At 37.7% G+C, this 16,970-nt stretch overlaps 1 protein-coding gene across 1 annotated transcript in view; it reads left to right on the top strand.

Annotated features, from left to right (window-relative positions):
• GAREM2 (GRB2 associated regulator of MAPK1 subtype 2) overlaps positions 1-16,970 on the top strand; it is a 1,175,250-nt gene that overhangs the window by 1,027,922 nt on the left and 130,358 nt on the right. Inside the window, exon 5 of the mRNA XM_044061617.1 lies at positions 16,132-16,145. Within this exon, the coding sequence (XP_043917552.1) occupies positions 16,132-16,145 (14 nt within the window). The remainder of the gene's footprint in view (positions 1-16,131; positions 16,146-16,970) is intronic.

Genomic DNA, 16,970 nt, shown 5'->3' with positions numbered 1-16,970 from the left:
AATCATATTATTCACATTTAAACCAGACTGGCAAAGAAAATGCTCATTAGGTAGTCTTGTATCTAGTGATTCTTATGTAAAAGAAAAGAATAAAACAAGGAGGGAGTAAAAGGATAGAAAACAAAATTGAAGGAGGTGCTTTAGGTAGGAGCATGAGAGGGGCATTCCCATTTGGAGGACAGGTGTGAGAAGAAGTGGGTTTTGAAGTTATTATGGTTAGGCATGTTGCGCAGGTGAGAGGGGAGAGAATTCCAAAGTTTTGCTATTGTGCAGGCCAGTAATAGTTGGCCTGGTGGATGAGAGGGTTTGTGTACTTGAAGAAAATTTTGGTTCTCGGATCTTAGGGAGCGGGAGGGAGTATAGGGCATTAGGGCTGTGGCCAAGGATGGACAGTCAGCTGGTTTGAAGATGAGCTTGTGGGTAGTGGTAAGTTGCAAACATCTAAGGTAGTTGGGGAGTTCTAGCCATTTGAGGATGAGTAGTGAATGGCAGTGATGAGATGAACTTTTGGAGTTGGTTGTGAATTTGGTAATTTTGTGGTAGCAGGATTCCAGTTTGGAGCGCAGGCCTAGTTGGAAGTTGGTAAATAGGGGAGCGCCGTACATGAGACATGGGAGGAGGAAGGTAGTTGCAAGTGTTTGTCGGGTGGAGGGGCTGAGATAGCGGTTGTGCCTGTATAGGAGACCAATTTTTTGATGGGTTTTCTTGATAGCAGAGTATATGTGGGAGTCAAACTTTAGGTTTTCATCAGTAATGATGCCTAGCAGCTTGGTCGAGGGAACTATTTCTAATGGAGTTCTATTTTGGCTTGTAATGCAGAATAGGTTTCTGTCTAAAGTGGAGTTTCTAGTTGGGGTAAAGATCATTAGTTTTGCTTTGGTAGCATTTAGGGCAAGGTGATTGGCTTTCATTCAGGATTCTGTTTTGGAAAAGCCAAGTTGGGTTTTTAGTAGCAGTTCGGGGGGGGGGGGGCTGAGGAGATGATGGTGGCGTCGTCTGCATATTGGATGATGGAGGCTTCAGGGATGGGGAGGTGGAAGTTGTTGATAAATATGTTAAAGAGCAGAGGGCCTACTACTGAACCTTGAGGGACCCCGGTGGGTGTAGGTAGGAAAGGAGAGGTAGATTCTTTCCACTGGATGGCTTGTTGGCGATTGGATAGGTAGCTAGTGAACCAGGCAAGGGTGGAGGGAGAGAGATGTAAGGATGAGAGCTGGGATAGGAGTAAGGAGTGGGGGATGGTGTTGAATGCTTTTGAAAGATCTAAAACTAGTGGTGATGCATGCTGTTATCACGTGCTAGGTTGATAGTCTCTAGAAAGGAAAGAAGGACAGTGATGGTACTGTGGCCGGGGCGGAAGCTGTGTGGGTGTGGGAGAAAAGTTTGTTCAGGTTTAGATGTTGCATTATTTGTGCATGGATAGTTTTTTCTAGTATTTTTGAGAGAAGGGAGAGTATGGCTATAGGTCTAAAATTGGTTGTGTCTATGTTTTTACCACCTTTGTGAAGTGGAATGATGTATGCTTGATGACAGATGGTTGGGGTGTATGATTCCTGTATGGATCTATTTATGAGAATAGATACAGGATAGGCGATAGTTTCAGCTGATTGTTTGAGGAAGGTGGGAGGTAGATTGTCTGGTGCATCATAACAAGGTTTTAGCTTGAGGAGAAGTCTTTTTATTGTGTTTGTGGGGATGGGTTTTAGGGTAAAGGGGGAGGTAGGAGGAGGTTTGCTGTTGGGGGAGGGGGGCAGGAGGATGGTCAGGGAAGGAGATGAGGATAGTTTTGCTATGCAATCTGTGAAGATTGGTGAGAGTAGGGTCTGGGCATGGATTGCTTTTATTGCCAGAGTGAAGTATGGAGGAAATGGAGCTCCAATTTTTTTAGATTGGATGAGTGCATGGATTGGAGTCTGTTGTGGTAGCTTTTGTGATCTTTAATTATTAATTTTTTGGCTAAGTTCTGTTGTTGTTTAAATTCTAGGAGGGAGTTGGTGGTGTTTTGTTTTTGGTATTGTTTCCATTTTATGTCTCATTGATGCATGGTATTTTTAGTTTGATGGGATAGCCAGAGGCAAGGATTTGATTTGATTTGTTTGGATCTAAGAGGGGCTTGTTGATTTAGGATGGTTAAGAATGTATTGTTAAAATAGGATACTGCATTATCAAGTGGGAGAGTTTGTAGGGGTGACCAGTCAATGTGTTTCAGGCATTCTGAGAATATCTCAGGATTGAAGGAGGCTAAGTTGCAGGTTTGGATATATTGGTGATGTTTTTGTGGGGGGGGGGGGTTATGCGGTCAACAAAGGCAGGTAGGTGGTCGCTGAGAGGATCGGGTAGAAGACCGGCTTGTGAGGCAAGCTAGGGATGGGTAGTGAGTATCCAGTCTATGTTGGTACCAGAGGTTCCATCTTTGCTTGGCCTGGTTGGAAGGTTAAGATTTAAGAGGCAAGTCTAAAAAGAAATGATACAAGAAAAATGTTAGAAGGTATAAGGTGTGGTAAGTTAAAACTTTGGGACAAACATTCTTGAACTTACAAAAGGAGTATGTATAGAACTGAAATAAAGTATTTTATAGTATCAGAAGGTTTAATTATAGGAAAAGGGGAGGTAGTTGAGACAGGATTTTCTAATCATCTTGCAGTATGGCTAGAGATAAAGCAAATAAGGAATATATAAACATAGGCAAAAGAATAAAAAGGGTAAATGAGAAAGCATGGAATGAAGAAGGAAAGAGATCAGTAATACAGTTACAGAAAGATCATATTACTGTGAGAACATTGTGTAAACATTGGTCTCGATGGTAGATGATATTTAAGGAAAAATAAAAAAAAAGTTTTTTTTACAGTGGCAGTATGATATAAGAAATGTAGAGAAAGAAAAATATAAAAGACTGTATAACGATGCATTGGAAGATTTAGAACATAATGATAGAAAGTACTTTGGCAAAGACAAAGAATCATATGAAAGAAACCAAGAAAAAATACAAGCATTGTTATATAAGTAAAGATATTTTTCACAAGGAAAAAGAAGTGTCAAGTTACTTAAACATATTAGCAAAGAAAGATGGTAGTGTAAAAGGAGAAGTAGAAACAACTCAGGAAAACATTATGAATAGTGTAATACAAGGAAAGTTTAAAGACGAAAAGAAGTTCATGAAAAACATGAAAAGTAAAAAAGTTAACAGAAAAAAAGAATAAAGAGCTGGAAAAGAAGATTTCTTTAAATAAGCTTGGTAAAATATTAGGGCAAGTAAATATAGAGTTAGCTGCAGGTCCAGATGGAATAAGGTATGAAATGTATAAAAATTTAAGGGATTGGCAAACTTTTTTAAAAAGATTTTGAATGAATGGTTAAATTAAAGTTTTATGTATATAGAATTATGTAGTGGAATACTTAAAGTTATATGGAAGAAGGAATATACAAGACAATTAAAATCCTGAAGACTGATATTATTGAGTAATAATGATTATAAAATCTTTATGAAAATAAGACAAAAGAAATTTGAAACTAAAATAGAAAATATTATGGAAAATAGTATATATAGTAAAAGGGTTGTACAACACTGCGAACCAAGTCCAAACCACTCAGGATCAAAAAAATTTTGCTAACGTATTTTATTAAGACCGTTTTCGCTTCTCAGAAACAAGAAGCTTCTTCAGACATAGTAAAAGGCGCCAAAGCGCTTTTTTTAAATACAGCGGCTTTTTGTTTTCATGATGTCATATCCTTAGCAACTGATAAATTCTACGAACCATTTTTTAATATACATATAAAGCAATCAACCTAGACCAACATTCCATCAAAAAGCAGATGGTTCAAACATCTTAACATCTTAAATGTTTTTATACTTTTTTTAAAAAAGAATCAATAAAATGTACTTCCTTACAAAAAATATTTAAAAACTTAGGTCACTATGCAGAACCTATAATCAAATGCATGTGATCCTTAAAAAAGTATCAGGTTAAAATATCAATTAAACACCTATTCACTTGTTTGTAATAATAATATTACAAAAAATATAAACTTGGGTGACACTTATAAGTTGATTAATATCTACAAGTTGGTGTAAAAATCAGGCTATTCACAACTCCATTAATACTGGACACAATTGTTTAAGGTGGGTAGTGAACTACTTAATTCCTTAGGTAACTTTTATATTTTAAAATAACAGAAATGTTACAGGCTTCATTCAACCCAGGAGGGGAAAAAGCGTTTAGTAGTAACTGCCATTCTAGCTCTTTAATTTCAAGAAGGAGAGACTGGGGGCCCCCCCTAATTCCAATTTTAACTAGGTCAATCCCCATAAAGCAAAAGCTATGTCCAGCATGTTCTAGGACATGCTTTGAAAGGGCGTTGTCTGTTTTTTTATTTTTTTTTTATTTTTTATGGCGTAGTTGAGTTGGTAAACACGGTCCCGCAATCTGCGGTCCGTTTTACCAACATAAAACGCAGCACAACAATTACACAGTGCAATGTAAATAATTGACTTAGTATCACAACAGATCTTATGTTTAATGAAAAATTTCTCTTTTCTTATAATAAAGGAGTTTCCTGTTTTCAATAATCTACACCAGTTGCAAAACCCACAGGAAAAAGTCCCAACTTGTCTCGATGGAAGGCCACTAAAATCCCTGTTTGCAACAGTTCTTTTAAGTTTTTACCTCTCCTAAATACAAAAGAGGGGAATGAACCCAAGATTTCAAGTAAGTGGGCATTGTTTACAATAAAATGCCAATTTTTCTTGATAATTGTACACATACTATCAATGTGTTTGTTATGTGTAATAATGAAACTAATCTTAAAATCCTGGGTTGGGCAACCCTTTTCATGAACATTGTTGTTATTTTCCTGTGAAATAAGGTTTGGTTCACTACTAACTGTAGGTGTTACCAAAACTTCGTTACCTAAAAGGTTACACGATTTAGTACCTTGGAGGAGTAGTTGGTAAAACCCTGATGTTCTTTTAAATGCCACTTCATTGATTAAACTATCAAGGAGTTCACAAGGGTAGCCCCTATTCAAAAACATACACCTGAGTGTGGAACACTCATCTTCAAAGGCTGTTTGGGTGTTACACATACGTGTAGCTCTCACTAACTGGCCCTTGACAATGGACTTTTTCTGTTTCCATGGGTGGTTGCTAGAAAAATGTAGGAAAGCATTGCAGTAGGTGTGCTTTCTGAAAATACTGGAGAGAATTCGGTCATTATGGAGATCTTTAACAAGTTTAACATCAAGATAGTCAATCTCACTAACAGAAAAGTGGTGAGTGAATGTTAAAAAAGTGCATGATGCATTCATTTTCCCCATTAAGTTGGTAACAGTGTCCAGGTCTCCTTGTATGAGAATAAACACGTCGTCTAAAAAACGCGTGTAAAGTTTGTTTACCTCTTTAAACTGGGTATCCTTAAACAGGAATGTCTTTTCCCAATAGGCAACCACTAAATTAGCAACGCTCCCTCCACATGGGGAGCCCATAGCGATACCCCTTTTCTGAAGGTAATAACTGTTGTTGAAAATGAAAAAATTGGACGATAAAATAATATCAAGGAGAATAGTGACCACATCAATTTCATCTTTCGGAGCTCCTAAATCAATTAACATCAGTTCAACCCATTCCACAGCCTCTTGGTGTGGTATGCAGGTATATAAATCTACCACATCAATAGTTAAGAAGTTGTTGGAAGGGTTGAAGGGGATGTTGTTGATGGACCCTAAGAAAGACCAGGAGTCTTTACAAATCTGGGGTAGTAGCTTGAGGTATTTATTTAGGATGTAATCAACAACCTTGGCACAAGGATGGGTAATACAACATCTCCCATCCACTAGAGCACGCATAGGTGGGTCCACCAAGTTTTTATGAATTTTGGGGATCCCAAACATAACTGGTACTCTAGGGAAGGAGATGTTGATGAAATTGAAGGTTTCGATATCAATCCTCCCTTCAATAAATAAATCCCTGAAGTACCCTTTAATTCGGTTGTGTTGAAGTGAAGTCTCATTAAGGGATGAAATATCATAAGCTGATGAATTTAGTACCTTAGACATTTTTAAATTGTAATCATCTTTATCAAAGATGACTAAACCCCCACCCTTATCTGGTTTAATCACCCTAATTGGTGAATTGCCTAGATTTTTTAAACTTGCCCTTTGTTCGGGGGAGATGTTACTTTTACTTTCAAACCATTTGATATTCTCAAACAGTTGTCTAAAGTCTATTTCACAAGCATACTCAAATGTTTGCAAAATAGGATGTAGGGGGGGATTAAAGGTACTTAGCATTTTAAAGGGATGTTTATCTTTAATGGAGTCACCATTAAATAGAACTTTAAGGTTCAAGCTACGTACAAAACATTTAAGGTCCATCAAACACATAGGCAAACAGATCTTCTGGTCAGGAACGAAGGATAAGCCGAAGGCCAGCAGTTCAATTAAGTCTTGATCAATGTTGACTTCGGAAAAATTGTATACCTTAAAGTCACCTTTTTTATTTGTCAAAATTTTGGGTTTACCAGCAGGAGAAACAATAGACTCTATTTCAGGTTGTTCTGGTTGTTTTTCCGCTGGTTGTTCTTCCGCCCTAAAAAAGGTTTATTTTGGTTTTTATAGTTAGGGTAATACCCATTTTTATTATAGTTAGTTTTTATTCTATTGCTTCTCCTGGGTTGGTGAAAAGATGGACCTTCATCACCGTCCTCGTTTTCAACGTTTTCATCGTTTTTAGACTACGTGTTTATTCTCATACAAGGAGACCTGGACACTGTTACCAACTTAATGGGGAAAATGAATGCATCATGCACTTTTTTAACATTCACTCACCACTTTTCTGTTAGTGAGATTGACTATCTTGATGTTAAACTTGTTAAAGATCTCCATAATGACCGAATTCTCTCCAGTATTTTCAGAAAGCACACCTACTGCAATGCTTTCCTACATTTTTCTAGCAACCACCCATGGAAACAGAAAAAGTCCATTGTCAAGGGCCAGTTAGTGAGAGCTACACGTATGTGTAACACCCAAACAGCCTTTGAAGATGAGTGTTTCCCTGGTTTTTTTAAAGGCTACCTTTAATCTAAAAGGGTTTTAAAAAAAATGGTTTTAAACATTTACCTATCCAAGTACTTTGAACTTTGGTAACTTTTTAAAAAATTAGTATGAACCAAACCATTTCAAAAAAAACAAAAGGGTTTAAAAGGGGCCCCTTTTAAATTATTTTTTTCAATTAAAAAAGAATATTTTTTTAAAAACATTTTTTAAACAATCCCATTTATTGAAAATTTATTCCCTTTTTTTTTAGGGGTTAAATTAAAAAGGAAAAGGGTTTTTGGGTTCCACGGCAATTGGGGTTTTCCTTTTGAAGGTAAATTAAAAGAAATTTTTTTAAAAAAATTTTAAAAAATTGTTGTTTAAAATAATTTAAAATTGGTTTTTAAATGGGTTTTTTTTTTTGTAAAACTTGGGTTTTAAAAACCTAAAAAAAAAAATTTCAAAAGTCCTAGATTACATAGTTTGTTTTGGGGTTTGTTTAAATTAAAGGGGCCCCATCTCTTTGAAAAAAATGAATGGCTTTAGTTTTTTCCGGGGATAGGCCTAAATTTTTTTTTTAAATTAAAGGAAATTTGTTTAAAAAACCTTAAAATTGTGCATATAATGGATGTAAACCGATTTTCCAATTTGGTTTAAACAATTAAATGACCAAGTTTTTAATTTGAAATATTTTTAAAAGGAATAGGGAATTGAATTTTAATGAACTTTTAAGGATCATATTTGATTATGTTCTATAGTAAAATTTTTTAAAAATTTTTAAGGAAAAATTTTATCTTTAAAAAATTAAAAATTTAAGATGTTAAATAAATTGTTTTATGTGTTGTTTGGGTTATTTTATTTATATTAAAAAAGTTGAAATTTTTTGTTCTAAGGAATTTACCAAAAAAAACATTGTATTTAAAATTTTACTATGTTAAGCTTGTTTGGAGAAAACCAAAAAAATAAGGAATTTTTGACCTTTTTGTTTGGGTTGCTGGTGTTTTGTTTTTTTGTCTTATTGTAAAGGAAAGGTTTCAAATTTTAAAAGGGGAAAACCGGTCATGAAAAAAAAAAAAATCATGTGGGGCCCCAATGGCATTTGCAATTGCTAAATTTTAGGAATTAAATTTATAAAGTAAAGAAATTGGAAAATCTTTAATTTCCAATTTGGAAAAGTTTTAAATTTTTTTTTTTTTCATTAAATCAATTTGTTCAAAAAGTTCCGGCTGTTAGTTAACTGCCCAAAATGATTCTTTTTGTTCGCTTTTTTATTTTTTTTTTCATCTCTGAAAATAACCCAAATTCCTTATTTTATTTGGATTTGGCCATTCACTTCAATCCGGACCAAAAATTGTCACTTTCAACTTTAAAAGAGCTCATGAAAATTTTGGGCCCTTTTTGTAAACCCTTTTTTGCCCATCACCTGATTGCCTTTTTATTTTTTTCTCCTTTTCTGAACAAGTAGGCACCTTTCAAAGATATAACAAATCCTTTAGTTTTTGACACCGAACGAAAGTTTTTTTTCTTCCAGATGCCTCAATTTAACGATTCAACTATTATCTTCCAAACCTTTCCCTATTATTACTATTTTAAACCCTTTGCCAGAAATCTTTTTTTCTTTGTGGACAATTCTTTTTTCCCAAGATGCAAGTAACTGAAATAATTTAAAATTTTGAACCCTTAACACCTTTTAGAAACCCTTCTGTTAAAGGTTTAAATTTTGAATTCTTGGTATTTGAAATTTCCCCGGAGGTTTGGGGAAAAATTAAAAATTCCAATTCCTATTCATTCTTCCGAATTCTAAGTTTGGAAATCAAAGGGGTTTTTCGGAAATTTTGACAAATCGAACTTTTAACTTTTTTTAAAAGGGTTTTAAATTCCCATTTTAAGAAGAAGTTTGGTTTTTTTAATAACTTAAATTCTTTAAAGTTTTTAAAAATTAAAAAAAGGTTTTAAATTCGAAATGCAAAACATAAAAAACAAAAATTTCTTCTATAAAATTCAAAATTAGTGATAAAAAAACTTTAAAGGGGGAAAAGGTTAATAAAAAAAGTGGGTAAAAATTTTTAATTATAATCTTTTCTTAATTTAATTTAAATTAAATAAAAAAAAAAAGAATAAAAAATGGGTAAGAATTCATCTTAACATATGTATTACAATTTTTTTTTCCGTTTTCTTTGGCCACAAATTGGAATTTTATATTTTCATCCTTAAGCCTTAAAATTACAATTTCACAAAAGCGGAGGATTAACCATAAAGAACCCAAAGGGGTTCAGTGAGGAAAACCCAAAAACCCCCCTAAAAAAACTTTTTAAAAATAAAATTTCCAAGAGTGGGAAAAATTAAGGGGCAAAGTAAAGGTTTAGACTGTAGATCATATATTTCACAGGATAAACTGGTTAGGAAAAAAGAATAAAGGGTTTAGAATTAAATGTGAAAAACAATAGAAGAAATAAAACAAACATGTCTTTTCTGGAAAACATATACATTATACAGTGGATATAAAAAGTTTACACACCCCTGTTAAAATGCCAGGTTTTTGTGATATAGAAAAAGGAGAACAAAATAAATAATTTCAAAACTTTTCCCACCTTTAATGGGACCTATAACCTGTACAATTCAATTGATAAACAAACAAATCTGTTAGGGGTGGGGGAATATAAAAAATAAAAAACATACAATAAGATGGTTGCGTAAGTGTGCACACCCTTAAACTAATATTTTGTTGAGGCACCATTTGATTTAATTACAACATTCAGTCTTCTTGGGTCCTGCCATCAATTAAAGAGACTCGGATTAACCCCAAATAAAGTTCAGCTGTCCTAGTAGGATTTTCCTGACATTTACTCAGTTGCCTGCTACAGCAAAAGCCATGGTTCGCAGAGAGTTTACACAGCATCAAAGGGATCTCACTGTTGAAAGGTATCAGTCAGGAGAAGGCTACAAAAAAAATTTCCACAGCATTGGATATACCATGGAACACAGTGAAGACAGTCATCAAAAAGTGGAGAAAATATGGGACAACAGTGACATTGCAAAGAACTGGACAACCCTCCAAAATAGATGAAAAGACATGATGAAAACTGGTCAGGGAAGCTGGCAAGAGACCTACAGCAACACTGAAGGAGCTGCAGTAATTTCTGGCAAGCATTGGTTGTGTACTGCATGTAACAACAATCTCCCATATTCTCCATATAGCTGGGCTAAGGGGAAGGGTTGCTAGATGGAAACCTTTTCTTACACAGAAAAACATCCAGCCCCAGCTAAGATTTGTAAAACAATACATCAAGTCTCCCAAAAGCATGTGGGAAAATGTGTTATGGTCTGATGAGACCAAGGTTGAACTTTTTGGCCACAATTCCAAAAGGTACGTTTGGCGCAAAAACAACAATTCGCATCACCAAAAGAACACTATCGCCACAGTGAAGCATGGTGGTAGCAGTATCATGCTTTGGGGTTGCTTTTCTTCAGCTGTAACTGGGGCTTTAGTCAAGGTGGAGGGAATTATGAACAGTTCCAAATACCAGTCACTTCAGGCATCTGCATGAAAGCTGAAGATGAAGAGGAATTTCACCTTTCAACACGACAATGACCCCAAGCATACATCCAAATCAACAAAAGAATGGCTTCACCAGAAGAAAATTAAAGTTTTGGAATGGCCCAACCAGAGCCCAGACCTAAATCCAATAGGAAATCTGCGGGGTGACCTGAAGACGGCTGTGCACAAGAGATGCCCCTGCAATCTGACAGATTTGGAGCGCTTTTGCAAGGAAGAGTGGGCAAATATTGCCAAGTCAAGATGTACCATGCTGATAGAATCCTACCCAAGAAGACTGAATGCTGTAATTAAATCAAAAAGTGCTTCAACAAAGTATTAGTTTAAGGGTGTGCACACTTATGCACCCAGCTTATTGTACGTTTTTTATTTTTTATATTTTTTTCCCCTAACAGATTTGTTTGTTTTTTGATTGAATTGTCCAGATTATATGTCACATTAAAGGTGTGAAAATATGTGAAACGATTAATTGTGGTCTCGTATTTTTATATCACAAAAATCTGGCATTTTTAACAGGGGTGTGTAAACTTTTTATATCCACTGTAGTTCAGAAAAAAAGGCTTATTTGATACATTCAGTACTAATGGGAAAATAGCATCCTTAGCAAGTGTATTTATATTGCCAATAGTATTTGAAAATAAATTATTTTTTCATTTTTATGGGGTCGTAGGTCAAAGCCAGTAAAAAGAGACGTTTTGTATGTAAATATAGAGGAAGGAGGTGTCAGATTAATTAACCTAGTGGTATATGCTGCTTCATTAAATTTGTACAAAGCTTTGAAGTGGATAAATGAAAAAGATGAGAGATTTGTAGTAAAATTGTGTAAATGTAAGTATGATAAATTTTGGGGTAGGGTGAAAAAGAGTAAAAGAGAAAGAGAGTGTATAAATGAATAAATAAAATGTTACCAAGAATAAAATATATTTGTGGAAAATAAAAAATTGATGATATAGAAAAAGACAGAAAAGTATGGTATACGAATTTAATGTAAAAACATTACTATGTAAAACCATGGAAAAATCTAACAGATAAAAACATTTAAGCTAGAAAAATAAGAAGCAAATAGTATAATCGCAATGTCAAGAATTTTCTGTAGAGACTGGTAATAGATTAAATACCAGTACAAGGAAATATGCCATTGTAAGATCCCCACTCTAGGCCAGCAATTAAGGAGCCTGAATCCTCACCACTGACACTGGAGAGGGGTGTTCACTTAGAATGCAAATGGCTACACTCAGTATTTCCAGATGCAGACCTCTCTGCATCAAGCACCATTTCCCTTAAGAGCACACAGGGAATATATTCAGCCCGGGATCTATATTTCTCTGTCTCCCTCCAGGTCCTCAGTATGACTTCCCACTGGCACAGCTTCAGAGTTAAGTCCTCAGCTGAGTGCCCAGACCAAGTCCTCCACCACTCTCTCTGTGGAACCAGTGCTTCATGTCCCTGCTCCAAGTAGCTGACACACACACACTCTTTGAGATTTAATTTTTACATACACGCATCTAGTAAAGGCTGGCACAGATTTACTAGCTATGCCACCTTCTGTCCAGACTATAGGTAGTTTCACTATCACCAGAAAATTAAAATGCGATTTGAATTTTAGGGGTTTCCCCTTGAAAGCCAGGGAGCCTGAGCTGGGGGTTTTGAGCAGGCTTCAGATGTTTCAGAGTCTTCGCTGAAGACTTGCAGGAGTATTCTCCTTATTCGGATTCTGATGTGGATGATTCTACTCCTTCTGCTTCTCCTCCTGAGGATTTTTCTTTTCAGAAACTCTTCATTCCATGAGGGAGCATTTTAAGTGGGAAGGTCAGGACTTCTCTGATTCCAAGAAAAGGCTTAGGAATTTTTGTTTTACCCCAACATAGGCCTTGGCTATACCTCCTGTTTTGGATGTAGTAGAAGATGTTTTTACAGAGGCTTCTCTTAATCCTGATTCTTTGCCTCCTGCTCCTGTTAAGCCGGATAGGTATTACAGGGTGCCTGAAGCTCATAAGTATCTTTTAAGTGTCCTAGGGCTGACCCAGAAACTGTTAGTCAGGGGCCTAAAGGTGTTAAGGCTTCTGTTGTTAAGAATCCAGTTCCTGCAGACAAAGAGGCTAGGGCCTTGGATAGATGGGGAAAGAAAGTTTATACTTCTTCCACTCTGGCTATGAGGGCTTTGAATTGCCAGTTTCACATGTTGAAATACCAGAATTATCTCCTTTCACAATTAAAGTCTAAGGTTGATGCTCTGGCGGTAGGTATTGATTGTAAAGAGTTGCAAGATTTAGTGCATGTTTCTGAACAGGTGGGTAAGCATTCTTTGCAATGTGGTTTTGATGCTGTACAGGCCTCGCCTAGGGTGGCTGCCACTGTCAGTTCTTCGCAGGCATGCCTGGCTACGGGATCAGAATTTGTCTGATCATGTTAAAACGAGGATTTTAGATGCTCCTTTACAATCTGACGTGTTGTTTGGTCCTCCTGTTGAGACAGTTTTAAAGAAAATGGAGGACAAGGCTAAGTCTATGCAGACTGTTAAAGATTTTTGCAGGTCCAGCCTCCAAAGTTTAGTAGAAATTGGCCTACTAAGGGGTGGACATATCCTTCTTATGATTCCCAGTCTAGGGGTAGATCTAGACGTGGTAGGGGTAGAGCTCAGGGCTCTTTCAGGCCTAGAACAGGGAGTTCTCCTGCACAGTCTTCAGGTGAGGGCAGGGGTCAGTCCTTCGAAACAGACCCAATGACCTGCCTTTTCAGCTGCCAGAGCCTTCTCGTCTGGCAGCACCTTTGGGAGGAAGGTTGGCACTTTTCAAAGAAAATTGGAGTTTAATTACCCAAGTCAGATGGGTATTGGATATCATACACCACGGCTACAGGTTTTATTTCCATACCTTGCCTCCTTTCAAAGGCATGCCAGACGTTCCTCCTCAACAAAGAATAGAGGCTCACAAGCAGGTTTCTCTGTTGCTCCAAATAGGGGCCATACAGCCGGTCCCTATGCCAGAAGTGGGCCTAGGATTTTATTCCCGCCTGTTCCTAGTACCAATGAAGGGGAACACGTGGAGACCAATTTTGGATTTATCTATCCTCAACACTTATCTGGACATTCCCAAGTTCAAAATGTTGACGTTGCAGCAGCTTCTACCTCTGCTGGGCAAAGATCATTGGATGGTAACTTTGGATCTCAAGGAGGCTTACCTTCATGTTCCTATCAGACTAAGTTGCAGGAAGTATCTGCGTTTTCGAGCTGGGACTTCTCACTATCAGTTCTCTGCATTGCCCTTTGGCTTATCTACTGCGCCCAGAGTGTTCACGAAAGTTCTGGCTCCAGTGATAGCTTTCTTCAGGCTAAAGGAATACAAATCTATCCTTATTTGGACGATTGCCTGATTCTGGCTCAAGGAAGGAAGAGCTTCTTCATCATTTGGAATATGTGATAGCAGTGCTAAGATGCCTAGGGTATTCTGTGAACGAAATAAAGTCCAGTCTAGTACCCTCTCAGGACATGTGCTTTCTGGGTGTGAGACTGAATACAGCATCCCAGATGGCCTTTTTAACCCCGGACAAACAAAGGAGTCTATCCCTTTACTTCCATCAACTATCTCATCAGTCCGCTGACTGCAAGGACAGTCCTTCAAGCCTTAGGGTTCATGGCATCTGTTATTCTGGTGCTTCCCAATGCCAAACTGCATATGAGGAAGCTACAATGGTATCTCAAAAATGTATGGACACAGCACTGCCAGGATCTGGACACTGTCATTCAAATAATACCTTGCATTCAAAAGGAATTTTTATGGTGGGCTCAGGAATGTCACCTAAACAAGGGACTCTCTGTGACCCGGCCAGAGGCGAGTCAGATTTTAACGACAGATGCCTCAGACAAAGCTTGGGAGCTCATCTAAATGGAAAGTGGATACAAAACAAGTGGCCTGTCAGACTACAACATCTACATATCAACATGAAGGAGATGTTAGCAGTCCAGTTTGCATTAATAGCTTTCAAGGAATTACTTCTGCCAGGGCAGGTGTTGATTCTAACAGACAACACAACTGTCATGTGGTACATCAACAAGCAAGGGGAACGCATTCTTATCCTCTATGCAGGCAAGCAATGATTTTGTGGGAGACTGCTCTCAGTTTACAGCTCAATCTTCAGGCAAGGTTTCTGCCAGGAGCACAGAACTCCTTAGCAGATGTGTTGAGCAGACGAATTATGGATCCCCACAGTGGAAATTGGATCCTCATGTATTTCAGAAATTGACAGTGTCATGGGGAACTCCAGACATAGATCTGTTCGCTTCTCCACTGAACCATCAGCTGCCAAAGTTTTGCACAAAAAGGTTTCATCCCACAGCTTGGAGAGTGGATGCTCTTTCTTTCAATTGGAACAATCTTCATGTGTATGCCTTTCCTCCTCTGCCTCTCCTCCCAAAGGTACTTCTAAAGGTCAGACAGAACAAGCCAAGGATGATTTTAATAGCTCCAGATTGGCCTCGACAGCACTGGTACCCATTATTGAGAAGTCTGGTATGGAAGCCTCCATGGCCTTTGCCTTTGATTCCACACCTGTTGTCACAGGAGGACAGCCATTTGCTGAATGTCAAGCTTCACTCTCTTCACCTAACAGCCTGGCATATTCTGTTTTGAACCATAGAGGGTCTCAACTTCCGCAACAAGTTTTGAATGTGGTTTTGGAAGCTAGAAGGCCTAGTACAAGGAAAGTGTACGCAGATAAATGGAAGAGATTTTTATTTTGGAGTGCAGCAAAAGATTTTGATGTTTCTGAGCCTAATTTGAGTGTGGCTCTTCAATATCTAACTGAGTTATTGGACAAAGGTTTGTCTTTCTCTTCTATTAAGGTTCATGCTGCAGCAATTTTGGCTCACTATGATTGTGACCCACCATTGTTTTCTCATCCTTTGTTCAAGCAATTTCTTATAGGGGCAAAGAATATAAGACCCCCACGAAGGGCTCCTACTCCTGCTTGGGATCTCAATTTTGTGTTGGAGAAACTCACTCTACAACCTTTTGAGCCTGCAGCTACTTCTGAGTTGAAATATTTATCATGGAAGACTGCTTTTTTGTTGGCAATTACCTCTGCAAGAAGGGTTTCTGAATTGCAGGCCCTTATGGCGGTTGAGCCTTTCTTGATTTTCCATAAGGATAGGGTATCATTACGTACTAATCCTTCCTTTATGCCTAAGGTGGTTTCTAGTGTGGCTTTAAACCAAACTATTCATTTACCTACTTTTTATGCAAGTCCCCAAAATAAAGGGGAAAAGATTTTGCACACTTTAGATGTACACAGGCAGTTGCGTTATTATTTGGACAGAACTAAAGGGTTCAGGCAGTCTCAGCAGTTGTTTGTTTCTTTTGCTTTGAGTTCTCAGGGCAAGCCTGTGTCAAAACAAACTATTTCTAAGTGGATCGGGTTTTGCATTGCTTTCTGTTATTCCCATCATGGCAAAGAAGTTCCAGCTGGAATTAGGCCTCATTCCACTAGGGCTACTGCCACTTCAACAGCTTTTTTGAGGGGAGTGGCAACCAAGGATATTTTGGAGGCAGCTACTTGGAGTTCAGTGCATACTTTCTCTAGGCATTATCACCTGCCACTTTACTCTAAATCCAGGGCTGGTTTTGCCACTGCTGTTTTGCAGGGCATTTTGGCAGCTCCTGCTTCCTTGTAGTTAGCCATCCTCCCTTACCTCTGCTTTGGGATTCTACCCAAGTGTAAGGACTGCAGCAATGTGAGATGAAGAACATAGTACAGTTTTGTACCTACCATAAATGTAGATGTTCGAAGATCCACATTGCTGCAGTCCAATCCTCCCTCCTTCCCTCTGCAGTTAGAGGTGGTTGTGTGGGTTGGGCTGTACATATTGTGTATATTGTATATATTGTACATATAGTTAGTGCAAGGGTGGTTGGTTGGTTGGTTGCTGTTTTTTGGTTTTGACCTTTATTTTTAGGGTCTTCTGACATCTGGGGCAAGAAAAGACTGAGGATATGACGTCGGTCATGCGCATTTGTACCCTGACGTCCTGATGTCAGTCAAATGCGCCTTGACCGACGTCAGCCTTATACTTTGATATTCGGGCCGACCGAGGACAGCGGACTACCCAAGTGTAAGGACTGCAGCAATGTGGATCTTCGAACATCTACATTTATGGTAGGTACAAAACTGTACTTTATGGTCTGATGAGACCAAGGTTGAACTTTTTGGCCACAATTCCAAAAGGTACGTTTGGCGCAAAAACAACAATTCGCATCACCAAAAGAACACTATCGCCACAGTGAAGCATGGTGGTAGCAGTATAATGCTTTGGGGTTGCTTTTCTTCAGCTGTAACTGGGGCTTTAGTCAAGGTGGAGGGAATTATGAACAGTTCCAAATACCAGTCACTT

Source organism: Protopterus annectens, chromosome 2.part0 (assembly GCF_019279795.1).
Source record: "Protopterus annectens isolate FY-2018-M chromosome 2.part0, PAN1.0, whole genome shotgun sequence".
In the NCBI taxonomy this organism is placed as follows: domain Eukaryota; kingdom Metazoa; phylum Chordata; order Ceratodontiformes; family Protopteridae; genus Protopterus; species Protopterus annectens.
Note: the sequence above shows the minus strand (reverse complement) of the source record. Positions and strands in the feature narration are given on the sequence as shown.